The sequence below is a fragment of the Urocitellus parryii genome, chromosome 8 (assembly GCF_045843805.1).
Source record: "Urocitellus parryii isolate mUroPar1 chromosome 8, mUroPar1.hap1, whole genome shotgun sequence".
In the NCBI taxonomy this organism is placed as follows: Eukaryota; Metazoa; Chordata; class Mammalia; order Rodentia; family Sciuridae; genus Urocitellus; species Urocitellus parryii.
In genome coordinates, this window is record NC_135538.1 from 127,842,621 (window position 1) to 127,861,752 (window position 19,132).

Sequence of the window (19,132 nt, forward strand, 5' to 3'; positions counted from 1 at the left end):
GAAAGATGAACATTTCTAGATGACTCAAAGGATTCTTTTGTTTTTTGTTTTTGTTTTGTTTTGGTACCAGATTTGAACTCAGGAGTACTTAACCACTGAGCCACATCCCCAGCCTTTTTTTTTTTTTTTTTTTTAATTTTAGAGACAGGGTCTCACTGAGTTGCTTAAGGCCTAGCTAAGCTGATGAGGCTGGCTTTGAACTCAAGATCCTTCTGCCTCAGCCTCCCAAGCCTCTGGGATTATAGGGATGCATCATCGTGCCCGGCTTTCAGAGGATTTTTTGGGACCCAATAATTCTATTTTAGATGAATATGCTAGGTATATTGTCACACATCATAGAAATTTTCATTACAGTACTGTGTAATAGTAAAATATAAGAAATACCTTAAACATTCAGTAAAATATAGTCCTTTCATACAATGGAATGCTATAAGTCATTTAGGAGAATGAGATGGACAGACACAAAACATCTCCAAGATCTACCATTAAGCGAAGAAAGCAAATTGTCAATTCCTGTGTTTAGTTTGGAATAAATTGTTTATTTCTAAAAATGAAGATGTAACAGTCTTTCATCAATATTCCCCCATCTTTTTTGGGAAAACCTCAAGCTGGAATGGTCCAGTTTCAACTGTACCATATGTTGGGATGAAGGTGACCTTTCACATTACACTTCCATGCTAGATTCTAGAAGCCCACCTTTGCACCTTCAGCTTACCAGTGTCTTGAGCCTTGAGAAGGGTGTTATTCAAATGAGATAGTTTGGCCACTATTGAACTTGTCAAGGTCAGTGAAATATCAGGCAGAAATCACTAAATGACAACAAAGGCCTTATGACAGACCACAAGTTGAGTTTATTCTAGTCTTCCCTATAGAATCCTGAATCAGTCTCTCAATGCTAACTCTCCTGTGCATGGAGTACCTCCTGATCTGGTCTTCTCTTCATGAGTTCTGCTCCTCCTTTATATCTTCTCATTTTTTCTTTGATAGTTAGTGTAGGTGACCCCAATCTACTCTTTGGAAGACTCAAGTACCTCCAATCTTCATCATTTCACTTATATCTCATTTATGGATAAACCCTATGTCCTCTTTAATCAGAAGTTGGTTTTTAATAGTCAAAGCCAAGACTTTCTTCAACTTTCAGCAAATCTACTATTTCATGTTTTTTTTTTTTTAAATCCAACACCACAGGCATATGTTGGTTGTCTATTTTCCCTGCCCAACATTACCCTGATTTTCATTCAGCAGATAGCACTCTTTTCCCATGTAACTCATAAACTAACTATACCTGTAGCTCTGGGAGTAGGCCTTTCTGTTTTCCTGGCAATAGCCCTTGTTTTAAGTGGGCATGAGGCCCAAGAAAATCTGGATTCTTGTTTGGAATGTGAAGTCAGAAATATTGGCTCTTTACAGATATTATAGACAATATTACAAATATTTTCCTATTTACAGGCAGACCAGGAGATTTGGCAGTCTTTTTGAAACCAGTTTGAGGAAAATGACTCATGGAAAAGAAAGATTGGGAAATAATCCCAAGTTTTAGTAAAGCCATACTGGAAATACATTTGCTGTCTAGACTTTTCAGTTTATAAGAATCAAATGTCTTCTATTTTTCAAAAAGCTCATCTGTTAACTGCAACCAGAATAATATACTCAATTTGAATCCTTTGTTCTTTTTTGAGATTCTTTTAGTCCTTTCGAGGCAAATGACTGGCTCCAAGAGGCAATGAAGCCCTCCAAAAGAAAGATCAAAGAAATGTGGAAGAAAAAAACCCTTAAAACATTTTTCAGGATAAAGCTAACCTTCATACAGCAAAGTATGCCCTTGTATAAACACAAAACGATGGGAAGATACAGGAGACACCAAAAAGAGGTTTCTTTGGGAAGGGAAATTGGGGACTGGAGTGACAGATTTACTTTTACGCTCTTTCAGTAACATTTGAATATTTTAAAAATCATGTGCAGGTATTTTTTAAATGGAAAATAAAAATGAAATGACTAAAGATATCTTAAAAAGCAGATTTTTTTTCCCCTGAGAGACTTACTAATGTAGTAAGTATAACAGCACTGTAAAATCTTTTCAAATTATTTTGGCGATGGAAAATTTGTTGTTGAAAGTCCTGCTGTGCAACAAACGTCTTTACTTGTCATCTTTCCCTTTTGTCTTTCTGTACACCATCTCCCGGAAACTGGCTAGAATCTTATTCTCTCTCTTTCTTCTCTCTTCTTGGTTAAAGGATGCAAGAGCTCTCTTTTCATCAGCACTGTAAATTTGATTCTCTTTACGCAGTCTTACAGCCTCCATTCTGCGATGTCTGCTACCACTCATGACATAACCTGAGCATTCAAATGAGGCAATCTCTTCACTTGTCAACCCAATTTCACCTCTTCGCGGGATACGCTTTCCAGCTTTTACATACTCAGCCATAGCTGCACCTTCACCTGGGAGCAGAGCATGACCATAGTTCAAAGGTTTCTCATCTTGAGTGGTATGTATTATAGGTGCTTCCGGGCCTATTAAATCCATTGTATCTGCAGTCTTTGACAGTCCCATCCAGATACCTTCTGGAAATTCCCCTTCTGAAGCTTTATAGCTTGTGTCACTGGATTCTTTTTTAGTCTTCTTATTCTTTTTCTTGTATTTTTTCGCTCTGTGTTTCTTTTTCTTGTCTTTCTTCTTAGGTTTTTTGACTTTCTTTTTATCATCATCGGAGCTAGAATCAGTGTCAGAGACTGAATTACTATCATTATCAGAATACTTCCTATGTTTTCTTTTGGAGGACTTCTTTCTTTTTTTCTTTTTTGAACGACTGGTCTTCTTTTTTCTTTTTTCTTCAGAGCTGGAATCTGAATTGGTACTCTTTTGATTCTTCAGCTCCTCTTCAACTGGGGTATGTTCATCAGAATCTGGCTCAGGAAACTTTGGTGACAGCCCCCACACTTCAGGCGCACCCAACTCCCCAATTCTCTCTCTCTCCTTCAGCCTCCTTTGCCGATAGCTCTCCTCCTTTTCCTTCTCATAGTGTTCTGCCCACTGCCAATCGCCCCCATAGTGGTGGTGACGGTGGTGGTAGCGATATCCCCCACAGTAAATTGAAGAGGAGGAGGAGAAGTCGTAGCTGTGGAGGCCTGGAGGCCGCTCCCAAGACTCAGCGCGGCTAAGGGGATAAGAAGGGCCAACGCTCACCCCAACCCAGGGAGGCTTGAGGCCCTCCGGTCCTCGGGAGTGAGGGCGGGAACTGCCACCCCAAGGGGAGCACCTGTTCCGCGCAGACGGTGAGCTCCCAGAAGAGCTGCGTCGTGGCCTCTGAGAACCTGGGGGATCCTCGGAATAGCTGGACCGAGATACTGGAGCCATGAGCAGCACTCCAAATGGCCAACGCAGGACAGTTATTGCAGACACCGAGGCCTCGACACTTCCTGTCTACGCAGGGGCAGGCACTAGGAACCGCTCCTGGGCTCCCCGCGCTCGGCTTCTGCTTCCGTGGGGCTGCCAGGCGAACACCGAGTCAGCGCCTGGACGGTGAGGTGCCGGTATCAGGGAAGGCTGTATGGGTCTTCCTTTTGGGAGTGGGTGCCTATTTTTTAAAGTTTACTTTCTACAACCTGGGCCCCCCCGTGAGAAATAAACTAATTAGTTCCTCTCTTGTTGAATCACAGCCTTCCCGAATTTTCCCCCGTTGACTCTCCTCATCTGGGGTCATTTCTTAAGAAACTTAGTTCGAAACCACTTTCTGAAGATATTTTTTAGAGCAAACTCTCTGAAATGGCGAATATTTCACACAAAACCATTTCTCCCTGGTCTTAAAATGTACGTAGGCATTTCTCTCACCAGAGTTCTCTCTAGTTAAGTTGATCCGTTCAGTTAGCTCATAGACTTTGAAAGTGAAAGATGAGCTAAACCACAATTTAGGAATGATGCTTTCATGATGCTAGGATTGTAAACAATGAAGTGAGGAAATTAAATTGAATAGAACCAAAATATATAATTTGATCTAAGAAGTTTAGTAATGTGATTGAAAAGGACATGGATTAGCACCATACCGTAGACCATTCTAATATAGGAATTGGCAAGCTGGGAGTAATATAAATGAGTGATCACACGTATATGGAAAATATCGCAATGAATAAGGTAAGCACTACAGATTCTCTGTAAATAAAGAAAAAATTTGTTTTGAGGACTTAATAGTTCAATGAAATGGATCTGAAATGTTACTTCAGTTTACTGAAATTAAGCCATGCAGTATTTGATGGGAAATTCAAATATTAACAAACCAATAGCACGTGGGAAAATGAATTTTAGAATATATCCGTTTGTATAGGAAACCTATAACCTACAACAGATGTGGAATATATTTTCTGTAAAAGACCAATATAGTTTAGGCTTTGTTGGGCAAGAGGCAATGTGGAGGATATTATATAAATACCTAGTTTTTGTGTTTTGTTCATTGTTTTGTTTGTACTGCTGGGGATGAAACCCAAAATCTCATGAATTCCAGGAAAGCGCTCTACCATGGAGCTATGATATACTGATAGCAAGAGAAAATACAAATTTTCACATTTTTAAGATAGGTGAAATATAATTTTTTTATTCAGAATGCAATTAAAATATAGGGTTTTTTTTTAAAATACAGTTTTTCTAACAGGAAGGATGAATTTTATTTTATTTTTTGTACCAAGGATTGAACTCAGGGGCATTCAACCACTGAGCCACATCCCCAGCCCTATTTTGTATTCTATTTAGAGACAGGGTCTCACTGAGTTGCTTAGGCTTCACTGTTGCACTGTTCACTGTTGCTGGCTTTGAACTTACAATCCTCTGTCTCAGTCTCCCAAACCGCTGGGATTACAGGCAAGCACCACTATGCCCAGCATGAAATTCTTTTTTACACAAATAACATTTTGTTTGATTTTTACTCTTGGACAGCAAAAGCAGCCATAGACATGTAAATAAGTGGACCTAACTCTGTTCCAATAAAATTTTATTTCTGGAAACTGAATTTTATGTGGTTTCATATGTCACTAAGTCAGGGGTGAGTAAACTACTGTCTACAGATCAAAAATGGCCCATTCCTCACTCAGGTCACACAGAAGCAGGCAATGAGTCAACTTTGGTTTGTAGACAGTAGTTTACTCACCCCTGACTTGGCCAAAAAAACATTAGTGCAAAAGGTGTGCTTGGGAATAAGAATAAACACATATCATGCATTTTGGAGGTGAGAGGATTTTATTTTTTTGTGTTTTATTTATAGATAACAAATACTCACTAACAGAACACAAATATATTTGAAGAACTTTAAGAATTAGGTACAGTTTTGGAAAACAATACTTTGCAATTATTAAAAAAAGCACCAGATTTTGAAAGTTCAGCTAAAATGAAATTGTTTTTACATGTAACATTTTACTATTGTTCTCAGAATTGTTGCCACAGCAACAAAAAGCTGACTCACATACATACCGAGAAGTTAAATTTAAGTTATCAATATCACCTAGCTGATGAGTGATAAAGTCAGGATTACTCAATTGACCTGCTTTGAGAGCCTATATATCTACCCACTGTGCTAGACCATGAATAGGGTCTGGAAAGAAACAGGAAGGAAGAAAGCAGGAGGAAAATATGTACCTAAAGCAAGGGACTAGAGAGTTTCTGGAAGCAGAGAGCAACATAAGCCTGGTTACATGCCATGGAAACTGAAATTGGTAACTTGGAGAACAGGCTATGGAAAACAAAGTGGTAACCTGGTGCTGGGGGAGGACGTTTCTGGTTACTTTTTCTGGAGTTATCTCAGTGGCTACATTGGCAGTTCACTGCCTAGAATGTGTTAAGGATTTGTGAGGGGATGAGGTCAGGGTGGGAGAGCTTTCCTTCAATTTACTGTTTTTGCCTCAAAGGGAGGAAGGTGGCAGACTAAGGGAGGTGTTGGGGGAGCAAGGACCTGAGGCAGTCATTATTCTGAAACAAGTGCCTGGTGATGTGTTCTGCCTCTCTGATGTTTCTAAGGAACAAAAACTCCTACCAGAGTTCTGAAGACTCTAGGAAACACTGCTTTCTAGCTGTATTTTAGTGTCAATTTTATGACAGGTTTTTAGGCAAGTTTTACATCAGAAAGAATTGAGGACCCCAGCAGCAACCTTTAGATTTTGAAGATTCTTGTCCTATTTCTTATGATTCACGGTATGCCATTCTCTCCTTAACAAACCTCCGTTAAATGAGGGTAAAGACAGGATCCCTAACGGGTTAATTCGGAGACAACCACCGAGAGGACTTTCCTAGAGAGCCCAGGAAGTGGCTTTGATTCCCCGCGAGGCTTCCTAGACCCCAGCCTCAACTTCTCCCGTGTGTCTGGACAGCGTTCACTTTCACCCGGAGGACATCCTTTGAGAATATTTATTGTGGGATTAGGGTGGGGTGTAGAGGAGTATGCTGCACAAGGCACGAACTACTGGAGAGATCTGTGCAGTTGCGCCTCAGGAAAGATCTGGGCCCCTGGTATGAGAGGAGGGAACCATTTCCAGTTTTACTGGCAAGTAGTTCCCATCTTTCATTAATTCTCCGAAGATATTCAACGGGCGCTACAGTGTGATTCAAGCACTGCTTTTGCTCGGGATGGCTAGAGAACGGAGAGAAAAAACTGCCCTGGAAGCCCACTCTGCAGAAGAGCAGATGGGGATTCTGACTGTGAAGGTGGAGAAGGAGGAACCCGCCTCGGTTGCTGAGGAGAGCGCACCCGGTAGCCTCGCCTGGGGCAAGGAATGTTCGCGCCAGCGCTTTCGGGCTTTCTGTTATCCGGAAGCCTCAGGCCCCAGAGAGGCGCTGAGCCGGCTCCGGGAGCTCTGCCGACAGTGGCTGAGGCCTGAGATGCATAGCAAGGAACAGATTCTGGAGCTGTTGGTGCTGGAGCAGTTCCTGACCAGCCTACCTGGGGACCTGCAGAACTGGGTGCGGGAGCAGCATCCAGAGAGCGGGGAGGAGGTGGTGGTACTGTTGGAGTATTTGGAGAAGCATCTGGATGAACCCACACCTCAGGTAGAAAGAAAAGGTTTAGTATCTGAGAGCTGTGGTCTGTGCCTTCCTGAAGATCAGAGCAGAGAGAGGGGTATTTCTTTAAGATCACTTTTTGTATTGTGAACCTCCTTATCGATATTCTGGACCCTTACTCAGAGTATTTAAATACATAAAGAAAAATATAAAGGATTACAAAAGAACTCAATCATATCGATACACAGTTAGCAATGTGTATGATTAAATGATTAAACGTCCAGTAAAGCTATATATGTGTTTTTTAAACTTAAATGTGCTAAATAATAAGACCTATTTTGATGACAAAGTCTTAGTACTGCTTATGTCGCATTGGCTTGTTTAAATGTTACATTTTTCTTAGAGACTAGTAAAAAAAAAAAGACGATTTTTTTCCTATACAAGTTCACAGACCACTGGGTTTGAACTTGTTAAAAAATGGATGAACTTTTACCCCCATCTTCTCATCTGTTTTACAATGTTTCCTCTTTATCTTTTCCAGTGTTCTTGTGCAAGTTCTCTCAGAGCCTTCAGTTATCAGGAAACCAAGTTTCTTTACTTGGATCGATTCCACTGAGCTCTGTAACAGTGAAAAATCATCTGGAGTCTCTTACATTCTTTATAAAGAATGTGGGAAATTCTGAGCGCACATGAGAAAGAAACTTGAAAACTAACTGATGTCTGGAAGAAAATCTGCATTTAACAAGGACATACCGTGTGCCAAACTCTGTTGAGTGGTTTGGCCTACTATAATCTTATTTAATCTTATTTACTAGTCTCCTAAGCCCCATAAACTAGATACTATTATCCAGATTTTTTCAGGTAAGAAGAAATATTAGTATTCTTTGAGAATTTAGCACCAGATTCCAAACAGTTTCATAAAAGCACAATTGCATATAATGGGGGAGCACAGAATAATGGTTAAGATTATGGGCTCTTGAATTGTTCTGCCTGAGCTCCTATATTAGCATTGCTGTTTATAAATTGGGTGTCTTAGGTGAGCTACCTAAACTGGACCTCAATTTTGTAGTCACAAAGTTCTAGCTCTTAGGGTTGTCTGAATTAAGTGGATTAATATTCATAAAGGTCTTAGTGCCTAGAAAGTAGAAATAACATGTAGAAGGCATGATAGAAATGCTTGATGAATGACTTTCAGCCTCCCGGTGGTCACCAGGGGCAAGAACTGCTCTGTTGCAAGGTGGCATTGTTGACACCAGTTCAAGAATCACAAAATAACCAATTCCAACCAATGAAGGCTCTGCTCAAGCATGAATCTCCTGCATCCCAGCACTTACAAGACAGAGGTGAGTATTATTTTCTGGGCTGGGTTGTATGAATCTACTTTTGTTTTTTACTTTGTAGTGCTAGGTACATGCTAGGCAAATACTCCACCACAGACCTACATTCCTAGCCTTGGGCTGTATGAATTCTAAAGACTTGATTCAGTTCATTATACCCACTGACAGTTACTCTTTTTTTTTTGGTATTGGGGATTGAACCCAGGGGTGCTTTACCACTGAGCTACATCCCCAGTCCATTTTACTTTTTATTTTATTTTATTTTGGGAAGTACCAGGGATTGAACTCATGGGCACTCGACCACTGAACTACAAACCCAGCCCTATTTTGTATTTAATTTAGAGACAGAGTCTCACTGAATTGCTTAGTACATTGCTTTTGCTGAGGCTGGCTTTGAACTCAAGATCCTCCTGCCTCAGACTCCCAAGCTTCTGGGATTACAGGTGTGAGCCACCAAGCCTAGTCCTTTTTTTTTTTTTTTTTTTGAGGTAGGGTCACAGTTGCTGAGGGTCTCCTTAAATTGTTGAGGCTGGCCACAAACTTATGATCTTCCTGCCTCATTGTCCTGAGTTACTGTAACTACAGGTGTGTGCCACCATGACTGACTATTGATGTTTACTTTATATGCTGATTACTGATCAACTAAAACAGGAATTTTAAACAATAGTAGAAAGTTTTCCTAACCAAACCTAGACATATTAAATAAGACTTCATTAAACTTGGCACCAGGAAAGAATTTATTTTTAAAAACTTAGTGATCTCCTTTCATTTAACATATATTTATGGAGACCTTTTTTATAATAGTCAGTGTTGTTAGCACTGGGAATAGAGTCATCAGTGAGACCAAATTTTTGCTCTAGTGGAGCTCATATTCTAGTAGGGAAGATAAAAATGAATCAATAATATAATTTAAGATATTCACAAGTGCTATGAAGAAAATAAGGTAGAATTTGTAAAGCCAACTAAATTTGTAAAGCCAGAAATGGTAGGACTGTTGCAAATTAAAGAGAATACATCTTCTAAATATAAGATTTGTAATGAAAACAGGGTGAAAATCATTTATCAGGAAGCAACTTTGTGTTCTAGGGGGTTCATTCAGGCAGGTTCCCAGAATGTACAATACTTAGACTTACCATTCAACATATAGCCTTTATTTCCCAACAGAAGTCTTGGCCTAAACCAACTCCTTTTCTGAATCTTGCAGTGTTCATTTCTTATAGGGAAAGTGAGGTTCCTCTCTACTTCTCTGTATTCTTTATGGGATCAGCCTTATTTTTCTCAGTTTTTCAGAACCTAAGAGGAAAGTACTCTAATACACACTAAAGACAGTTTAACCAAAACAAAAAACAAAAACAAATAAAACCCCTTTTCTCTTCCCATCAAAACTGAAGACCAAAAGGTCTAAAAATGAAAAGCTTTGTTTTGGTTTTATATTATATTCACTTTACCATTCCTCCCAAGAATTCTGCCCATGTTTTTTGTGTGTCTGCAGGAGCATACCAGAACTCCTTAGGCCTTTGCACTTTGGAAAGGAATACACTGTATAAACTTCTCAGCAACAATTTCCTAACCCAGTTTTTTTTTTTTTTTTTAAATTTTGGAGTACTAGGGATTGAACTCAGGGGCGCTTGACCATTGAGCCATAGCCCTAGCCCTATTTTGTATTTTTTAAAAATATATTTTAGTTGTTGACAGTCCTTTATTTATTTTTATGTGGTGCTGAGAATTGAACCCAGTGACTCACACATGCTGGGCAAGTGTGCTTCCACTGAGCCACAGCCTCAGCCCCCCAATTTTGTATTTGAGACAGGATCTCACTGAGTTGCTTTGCACCTCACTTTTGCTGAGGCTGGCTTTTAACTCATGATCCTCCTACCTCAGCCTCTTGAGCCCCTGAGATTATAGACATGCACCACCCTGCCCTGTTCTAACCCAGTTTTTGATCTTAGATTCCATAAGGCAAGGAGGCTAAACACCAGGGTATATCTTATCCAGAGTTTCTTTCTTTCTTAGTTCTCCAGGTTCCTGGACTTTCTCAGGGAATCATTTGCAGAGAAGATACCCCAGTAGCTGCCAGATCCACTCCACAGTCCCAGGTGAGTTAAAAGCCCTCCCCTTTCTGATACTCCACACACTTTACTATTGGTAGGCTTCCTATTAGGTTCCTCTTTCCCCAGTTCTACCCTACCCCATTCTAAATCCACATAGGATTTGAGTTTTCTCATCTCATCATTGGTTAATATTTGATGCCCACTTAAGAGGCTTTTCCTGTTTTCTTACAGGAAAGGGTTCTCTGTGCTTCCCTTTTCTTTGGTTAGCTCCTTTATCAGTGGGATTTTTTTCTTCAACAATTAAATATTTCATTGTGATGGTGGTTTGTTTTATGGGGTGTTTTGTTTTGGCAGTGAGGAGGATTAAATCAAGGGCCTTACACATACTAGGCAAGTACTCTACCACTGAACTACATTCCCAACTTTTTTGTTTTTTGCTTGTTTATTTATTTATTTATTTTTGTGGTGCTGGAGATTGAACCTGGGGCTTTGTGTGTGTGAGGCAAGCACTTTATGAACTGAACTATATCCCTAGCCCTATTTTTAATGTGGTACTGGGGATTGATCCCAGGGTGCTCTACCACACCTATAATCCCCAGCCCTTTTTGTTTTTTGAGACAGGGTCTCATGAAGTTGCTGAAGCTGGCCCTGAACTTGTGATCCTCTTGCCTCAGTTTCCCCTAAGTAGCTGAGATTACAGAGTGTGTCACCACTCCCAGAAGGAAGATTTACTAAACCTAGATTTTCATTTCTCAGTCTTTAATGTCCTGCTTGAAGTACTCAGTGTTTGCAGAGTTTTTGTATTTTTTTCTTACCTCAGATCTAGATTTCATTGTATTTTAAAAACCATTAATGTAAATAAGCCCTTACTTGCTCCTTTACCAAAGCATACCACACATCTTTTGGAGAGTTTGGATATGGTTCTACTCCTTTTGTTTTGCCCCTTGTTTTCCAAACCTTTTCACTTTCTGGACTGTTTAGATATTTATATGAAAGTACTTACATCAAATGTAATTGTTTCTTGCCTTTGACAGTTCTTTTAAATAAAGATTTTATTGAGATAGGGTTAGGTAGGCCCTTTTTAAAGAATTATGTCTGTTCTTTGCAAGTATCCTGCTTTGGGAGTGATTATAGAATTATAATCATATAATCATTATATATAAGAAGTACTAAGTGGGATTATTTATTGTTTTAGAGGATGCTGAAAATGGAAAATGTGGCCCTGACCTTCTCTCCTGGTTGGACACAGCTGAATTCATCTCAAATGAACCTCTACAGAGATGAAAGGCAGGAAAACTGTGGAAACCTAGTCTCCCTGGGTAAGATTAATAGTCCCTAATTTTTACTAAGGTATCTTTTTTTCTTTCATTTTGTGTATTAGAACCTACCGGATTGTTAGAACGTGTTTGGAGTATGTTTGGTTTCAGAACCACCATTTCTGAACCCCTGTTAATGGTCAGATGTATAATTAACTCCTAAACCTCTGATCCGTGCCTTCTTCTCTATCATGTCAGTATTCTGGTCAGTTTAAATGAGAGGAAGTAGATACAAACCTTGGTACAGTTGTGGCTCAAGTAGGTGCTCAGTAAATGTTGATTTCCTTTGAATTTCTAGCCCTGACAGAGGAGAAAACCTGAAGGGCCTCTTCAGGAAACAGACCATTGAGTCAAACAGTGTGAAAGTTAGTAGTAACCTCAGACATTGACTACAGACTACACTCTCTTAGAGGTGAGGGTGAAGAAACACAGAGGGTTATCCGACTTGTCAGAGGTCACACAGCTCATTGATGGCACAGTGGGTGCTCTGACTCAGAACTCCCAGCACCAATGCCTATTCTGTTTGGGGATCCTACTTCTGCCTGAAATGAGAGCAGAAATAACAACGTGTATCATTGATCAGTGATCAATTTCTAAGTTTCTACTTTTGCTGTTTGTTACAGAATGTTTCAGAAATCCTTTTGCTTCCTCTGTTTACGATTGCCTTCTGCTCAGACCTATCGGTATCTAATCCTGGGTCTATGACTCTGCCTTACTATTCTTTCAAGCCTCCACTCCATAAATGCTCAATATAGTACTTTGTTTTTGATACTCTTCTTCCACTTCTTTTGTTTCCAGTTGTCCCCTTCTTTCAATGGCCCCATTTCCATTCTCAGGTCTCTTTCCTTTCCAGCATTCCTTTTCCTCCATTATTCCCACCCTTATTTTTGAACTTAAATTCTCATCCTTGGCAAGCATATAATTCTGTAATTCTTGCCTCATCACTTTTCATCACAGAGCTTTGCTCCTATAATTAACAGTTGTTGGCTTGTTGTTTCAGGTGGTAAAATACAGGCTACAATTCAGGATTTGCCTCCAGCAAAGGAACATCTAGAAAAGCCTGGGCAGAAATTGTACCATCTTGGTGAGGACATTGCACAAATCTCTGCAGGTGCAGAAGCTGGTGAACAGGATGAGGGTGGGTTGCAAAGAAAGCAGAAAAATGCCATAGGGAGTAGGCGACACATTTGCCATGAATGTGGAAAGAGTTTTGCTCAGAGTTCAGGCCTGACCAAGCACAGGAGAATCCATACTGGAGAGAAACCCTATGAGTGTGAAGACTGTGGGAAGACCTTCATTGGGAGCTCTGCCCTTGTCATTCATCAGAGAGTTCACACTGGTGAGAAGCCATATGAGTGTGAAGAATGTGGCAAGGTCTTCAGTCACAGTTCAAACCTTATTAAACATCAGAGAACTCACACTGGGGAGAAGCCCTATGAGTGTGATGACTGTGGGAAAACCTTCAGCCAGAGCTGCAGCCTCCTTGAACATCACAAAATTCACACTGGAGAGAAGCCATACCAATGCAAGATGTGTGGCAAAGCCTTTAGGCGTAATTCACATCTTCTGAGACATCAGAGGATCCATGCTGATAAAAATCAGGAGCCTGAGCATGGAGAGGCCTGGGAAGGTCACGGTAGGATAGAAAGCCAGTGGGAAAATGTTGGAACTCCTGTGTCTTATAAATGTAATGAGTGTGAAAGAAGTTTTACTCAGAATAGAAGCCTTATTGAACATCAAAAAATCCATACTGGTGAGAAACCCTATCAGTGTGATGCATGTGGAAAAGGCTTCACCCGAACTTCATACCTTGTTCAACATCAGAGGAGCCATGTAGGGAAAAAAAATTCTGTCTCACTGACTATACATGCCAAAGTTGGGGCTTATTTGTAATTCAACTGAAGCTAGCCTGGAGCACTACAGAAATTGTAGGCCAGGGCTTTATTTACCAGTGCATCATCATGTGTTAGGAAACAATCTGAGATGAATTATCTTCCACATTCTAGCAATTGGTTGGAACCAAACTTTTTTGAGGAATGTTGTCTGGAAAAGGTTGACTTAAAATGTTTTATTCTTACCTATTGGACTTAAATGGCCTTCCAGAATAGCTAAATGCCACAGCAGTATTTTTGTTTTCTCCTGGATGGATAATTCTTAATCTGGGGGGCTGCTGCTCTTACCATTCATTTTCTAATAATGAATCCTTCATGAGTAGGTCAGGTTCATGAGGTCTTTTACCCCTCATTGTGCCTTGCATATAGGTGCTAATAAATATTGACTGGATGTACCTGTGAAATGATCTGCATAGCTCTGGAAATCTGTGTCTAGATTTCTGAGAGATTTGTAACTAATGCCATTTGTGTTTGTGTCTGATTCTCAGATTCTAGATTCTGGGTCAATACTATGTATTTGTGCCAGATTTGGGGTGGGGGAATCCATATTTCTTCATGAGGATAGTACTAATAGTAAGAATGCTTTAAACAACTTCTTAATGATTAAGATATTGGGAGATGGCTTCATCCATAGAATTGTATTATTGCAATCAGGTTTGCTACTCTTTTGCATTCAGGTAAATAAAAATTAATTTATTAAGTCAGGTAAAATGATTATGAATTTTTATGTAATTCTCTAATGTTCAACATCTTCTTTGTCACCTTTTACATATCTTGGGCCTAACCAAGTTCTATGATCCCTGTATATCCTTCTCCCCCTACTTAAAGTCAACTGCACAAAGGCTTATGACAGGTAAGCTTAAACTTCCTCCAGGTGAGAGCAATCTCGTTAAATATTTATAATTATTATTCGTGGCTTCAAAACTTCCCTGTGGGATGGGAATAGGAAAATTAGATTAGTGGCAGGTTATATGAATAGAAACCCAACTGTAGGTAGAAGCACATTGAGAATCTTGAGCTTCTGAAGAAAAGAACTCTACAATATCCAAAGAATCAACATATGAAATCAAGACTCAAAGCTGTGAGTTAAACATGAGTAACAAGAGTTTTGTGATATCCCTTATTTTCCACCCAAATCACCTCTGTTCTTCAAAGACTGATATCATCTTCTTAGGTGCTTAAGTATATCACTAGCCTCCAGCCTTGCCAGACTATGTCATAAGTGGATTTTGCTTCTGATAACTGCCTGATCATGTTTTATTCAACCAACATCATAGTGTTCATGTCTGTTCTCAAGTGCCATTTCTGGATTCCTGCTCTGAAGTACTGCAGGCTGATTAGGTACTTTCAAAACAGAAGGGCTCTTCATTTAATAATCCTCTATTATCTTTCGTTGCCTTTATTATCCCCAATTTTAGTCCAGTTTAAACTTCTTTAGTTTCCAAATCTGTAGACTTTCTCTACTTAATCTTGTCTAGCTTTTTAAAATTTCATTTTAAATTAACCTTACCAGCTGGCCATTTCCTTTTGTCTTATAATCTTTACCTTTTCTAAATTTTTGCTAATCTTAGAATGACTTTTAACATTCAAATTCATGATGGGCTAGTGTTTTAGTCAGCTTTTTCACTGCTATGATTAAAGGATCTGACCAGACAAATTGTAGAGGAGGAAAAGTTTATTTGGAGGCTCACAGTTTCAGAGATTTCAGTCTATAGACAGTAGGATGCATTCCTTGGGATTGGAGGTGAGGCAGAACATCATGGTGGAAGAGTGTGGCAGAGGGAAGCAGCTCACATGATGATGATGATGATGATAAGAGAGAGAGAGAGAGAGAGAGAGAGAGAGAGAGAGAGAGAGAGAGAGAGAGAGAGAGAAAGAGAGAAAGAGACTCTACTCTCCAGATATAAAACATATACCCATAGCTATGCCCCCAATGAACCACTTCCTCCAGCCATACCCCACCTGCCTCCAGTTACCACTCAGTTAGTCCCATCAGGTATTCACTGATTAGGTCATTTCTCCTCCAAACCTTGTACTGTCACACATGTGAGTTTTGGGAAACACCTCACATCCAAACCATAATAGCTAGCAACTGTATTTTTTTTTTCTTTCTCGTTTGGTACTAGGAATTTAACCCAGGAAAATCTACTACTGACCCATGCCCTCAGTCCCTTTTTAATTTAGTTTTGAGACTAGATCTGGCTAAATTGCCCAGGTTGGACTCAAACTTGCAATCCTTCTGCCTCAGTCTCCTGAGTATCTGGGCTTACAGGTGAGTGACATCAAGCTCAGTGGTATTTAACTATTTCTGGAATTACATGAAGAGAGGCATGTTATAGAAACCAGAAAACAATACAAATATAATTCTGAAATTAATAGAGGATCCCTGGACCTTCTTTCACTCTTCTGGCCCTAAAATCTCTGTAGAGGAGAGGAATGTCATAGAAAAGTATTTTTAGTACCTACTATGCTAGACAGTGGAAGGGATAAAACGTACATACCTATATACTTAGGTTTTTATTATGATAAGTTCGACAAGATTTGTAACAGAGAAGATAGTACACTGAGAAATAATCTTGTGAGTGGTAAGCTGAAGGCTATAGAAGTTCAGAGAAAGGAAATACTACTTGTGGGGTATGACTAATTATTATATGGATAGGATGACATGTTTAGTTGAAAAGATCATGACTTTGTTAAATTCAGTAAATAAGGCAAGTTTGACGAATTAGGTAAGGGAGCCAGAGCAAAGAGTTTAAACTTCATTCAGGAAGTGCTAGAAAACCACTGACATTTTATGATCAAGATCTTATCTGGGGGGCTGGGGATGTGGCTCAAGCGGTAGCGCCCTCGCCTAGCGTGCGTGCGACCCGGGTTCGATCCTCAGCACCACATACAAACAAAGATGTTGTGTCCGCCGAGAACTAAGAAAAAATAAATAAACATTAAAATTCTCTCTGTCCCCCTCTCACTCTCTCTTTAAAAAAAAAAAAGAAAGAAACTCAGTCTTTCTTTCTAAAAAAAAAAAAAAAGATCTTATCTGGGAAACTATTTGACAGTATTATAAAATTTCACAAAGTTGTGAAAGTCTGCTTATAAAAATAAGAAGTATTACCTAAAAATGAAATTATTTTACTTTGGGGCATGCTGGTACACACCTCTCAGTGACTCAGGAGGCTAAGGTGATAGGATCACAAGTTGCCTTAGCAATTTAGCAAGGACCTAAGCAACTTAGTGAGATTTTGTTTCAAAAAGGGCTGGGGGTATAGCTCAGTGGTAGAGCATCCCTGTGTTTAATCCCTAGTACTCCAAAAAATAAAAAATTAAAAAATAAAATATTTTGCTGATAGTCTTTTAGATACTCTACTTTTGTATAAGATAAATGTGTCTTTATAAATAAGTGAATTATATTTCTGGCCTTTTTTAAATACTGGGGATTAAACCCAGGGGTACTCTACCACAGAGCTACATTCCCAGTCCTTTTTATTTATTTATTTTTTTTGATATAGGGTCTTGCTACATTGCCAAGGCTGGCCTCAAAGTTGTGATCCTTTTGCCTCAGCTTCCCCAGTCACTGGAACTATAGGTGTGCACCACCGCATCCACCTTCTCTAGACTATTTAAAGGATGAGCAAAAAGTCATCTTCAAATAAAATTGAAAATTGAGACCTAGTAAACTGCTTAGCTAAAAAAATAAGCAGCATATAAAGTATAAAACAATACCACTTTACATGCTTTCTTAAGTTAATTTTAGAAATTTTAGCATTGGTTAGCTCGCATTCTATTTCATTTCTCCTGGTCTTGGGATGTAGCTCAGTGGTAGAGTGCTTGATTAGCACACACCAGGACTTGTGTTCAATCTCCAGCACCATAAAAAACCAAATACACAAATTCTATTTCTCCAACTGAAAGCCAGGTAAAAACCCTCTATTTCTCCCCTCTGCTACTTAGGTAGGATGAATGGTTATAACAAAAATAACTTTTGATGAAGAGTCCACCTAGATTGGTTCTTAATTTTGGCAAAGATGTGTGTAATGCTGCAGAAGACCTTTTCTGCCTCTTCCTTTGATGGGAGAAAGAATAGTAAGAGTGACAACTTATTTCACAAAGTTGTGAGGGTCTGCTTATACAAATAAGTGTTACCTAAGTACTCTCAAAATGTTAATAATTGATAGATAACTGGAAATCACTTGTTAGCTGAAACCTCTATATTTTGGAATCATAAATGTTTAATAATAGACTATATTTGAAAAATATCCTGTAGCTTTTTGACAGTATCTTATCTTCCAATGATGCCCTACATCTGTATGATACTATTTCCTCATTACCCATGATGAGAACTTCAACCACTAAGTAAACTCAGCTTATCTGCTTTTCTCTAAAAACTTTTTTTAGTCCATTTTGGTTTTTTTTCATGATAGTAAAATTGAGTCTTACAGATTCAAATGAGGAAACTGTTTTTCCATCAGTTTTGTCTAGTATGTGTTTTCTACATTTCAAATAATGTTGCTGCTATAGAAAATTTTCAGGATGACCACTTTCCTGTTAACTTTTTTTGGTGAATGTTTCACTTTACTTTACTATATATATATATGGTTTTCTATTTTTATCTACCCCCATTTCTCACTTGGTTTATGGCATTAGCAATCCCTCTCTATTTGCAACATCAATCTAAGACTCTGGAATTTGAAATTGCAAGTTCTCCTTGTTCTCTTTCACAACTAATAATTGAATGTACATTGTGATATATTCTTGTCTGCATTGTGTATTTTTTAAAATTAGGAATTGGGTCATTATCTAAAATCTTCAGAACACCTTTCCAAATCTCTTTTTAAAATTTCAATTTCTTGGGTTCTTCAAGGTTTTCAGGAGTCTGGGAAAACATTCCTAATGTAACTTATTAAATGCAAGCAATATGCCATATTTCAAATTTTCTCTGAGTGAATTCTTAAACAGACAACACATTGCTTAATTCATCAAATAACAAGTTCTCATGTATTAATTAAAGTGTTAAAACCTTTAACCATTTTCTCCTTCTGTCTCATCAATTCTACCCATCAACATTGGGAGCCTGGGAGATGGAGTTGGTACCTTTCCATGCCCATTTGTATATAGCACAGGACATAGAACAGCTGGTTTGGGGCTGAGAGATATACAAGATACATGTGAGATATTCAAGAGATATGTGAGATATGTATTAGGCTTACCATTATATTTTCTTCTAGCAGAGTTCTTATTAAATGAGTGAATCTGAAAATTGAGTCAACTCATTCTTTTGTCTTATTATAATAAAACAAGGTCTCTTAGCACCTACTGCTGGAATCCAAAGTGCTGGCATTCTTGCTTCCAGTAATACCAATCTTTTCCTTTTTTCTAAATAAGTTTTGTGTCCCCACCATTGATTCAATAAATGTGATGGTTTATGTCATATCTGTGATCAAACACTAAGGAATTAAAGATGAATAAAAAAGAAGATGAACAAGATTTTGGCTTTGCCCTTGAAGTGCCTGAGAACTACCCTCTATTCTTACATGTTAAGTTTTCATTTGTGGTATATTTTCCA

At 38.9% G+C, this 19,132-nt stretch overlaps 2 protein-coding genes across 2 annotated transcripts; one reads left to right on the forward strand and one right to left on the reverse strand.

The window, feature by feature from the left end:
• Nucleotides 1–2,137: 2,137 nt before the first annotated feature.
• Nkapl (NFKB activating protein like) lies at nt 2,138–3,355 on the reverse strand. Its single transcript, XM_026414553.1, has one exon. The coding sequence runs from the start codon at nt 3,353–3,355 to the stop codon at nt 2,138–2,140; it is 1,218 nt and encodes a 405-aa protein (XP_026270338.1).
• Nucleotides 3,356–6,315: 2,960 nt separating this feature from the next.
• Zkscan4 (zinc finger with KRAB and SCAN domains 4) lies at nt 6,316–14,243 on the forward strand. The gene is made up of 5 exons (XM_077801653.1): nt 6,316–7,024; nt 8,172–8,319; nt 10,327–10,409; nt 11,560–11,683; nt 12,681–14,243. Exons 1-5 carry the CDS (start codon nt 6,605–6,607, stop codon nt 13,571–13,573), a joined length of 1,668 nt encoding a protein of 555 aa, XP_077657779.1. The 5' UTR covers nt 6,316–6,604; the 3' UTR covers nt 13,574–14,243.
• Nucleotides 14,244–19,132: the final 4,889 nt, after the last annotated feature.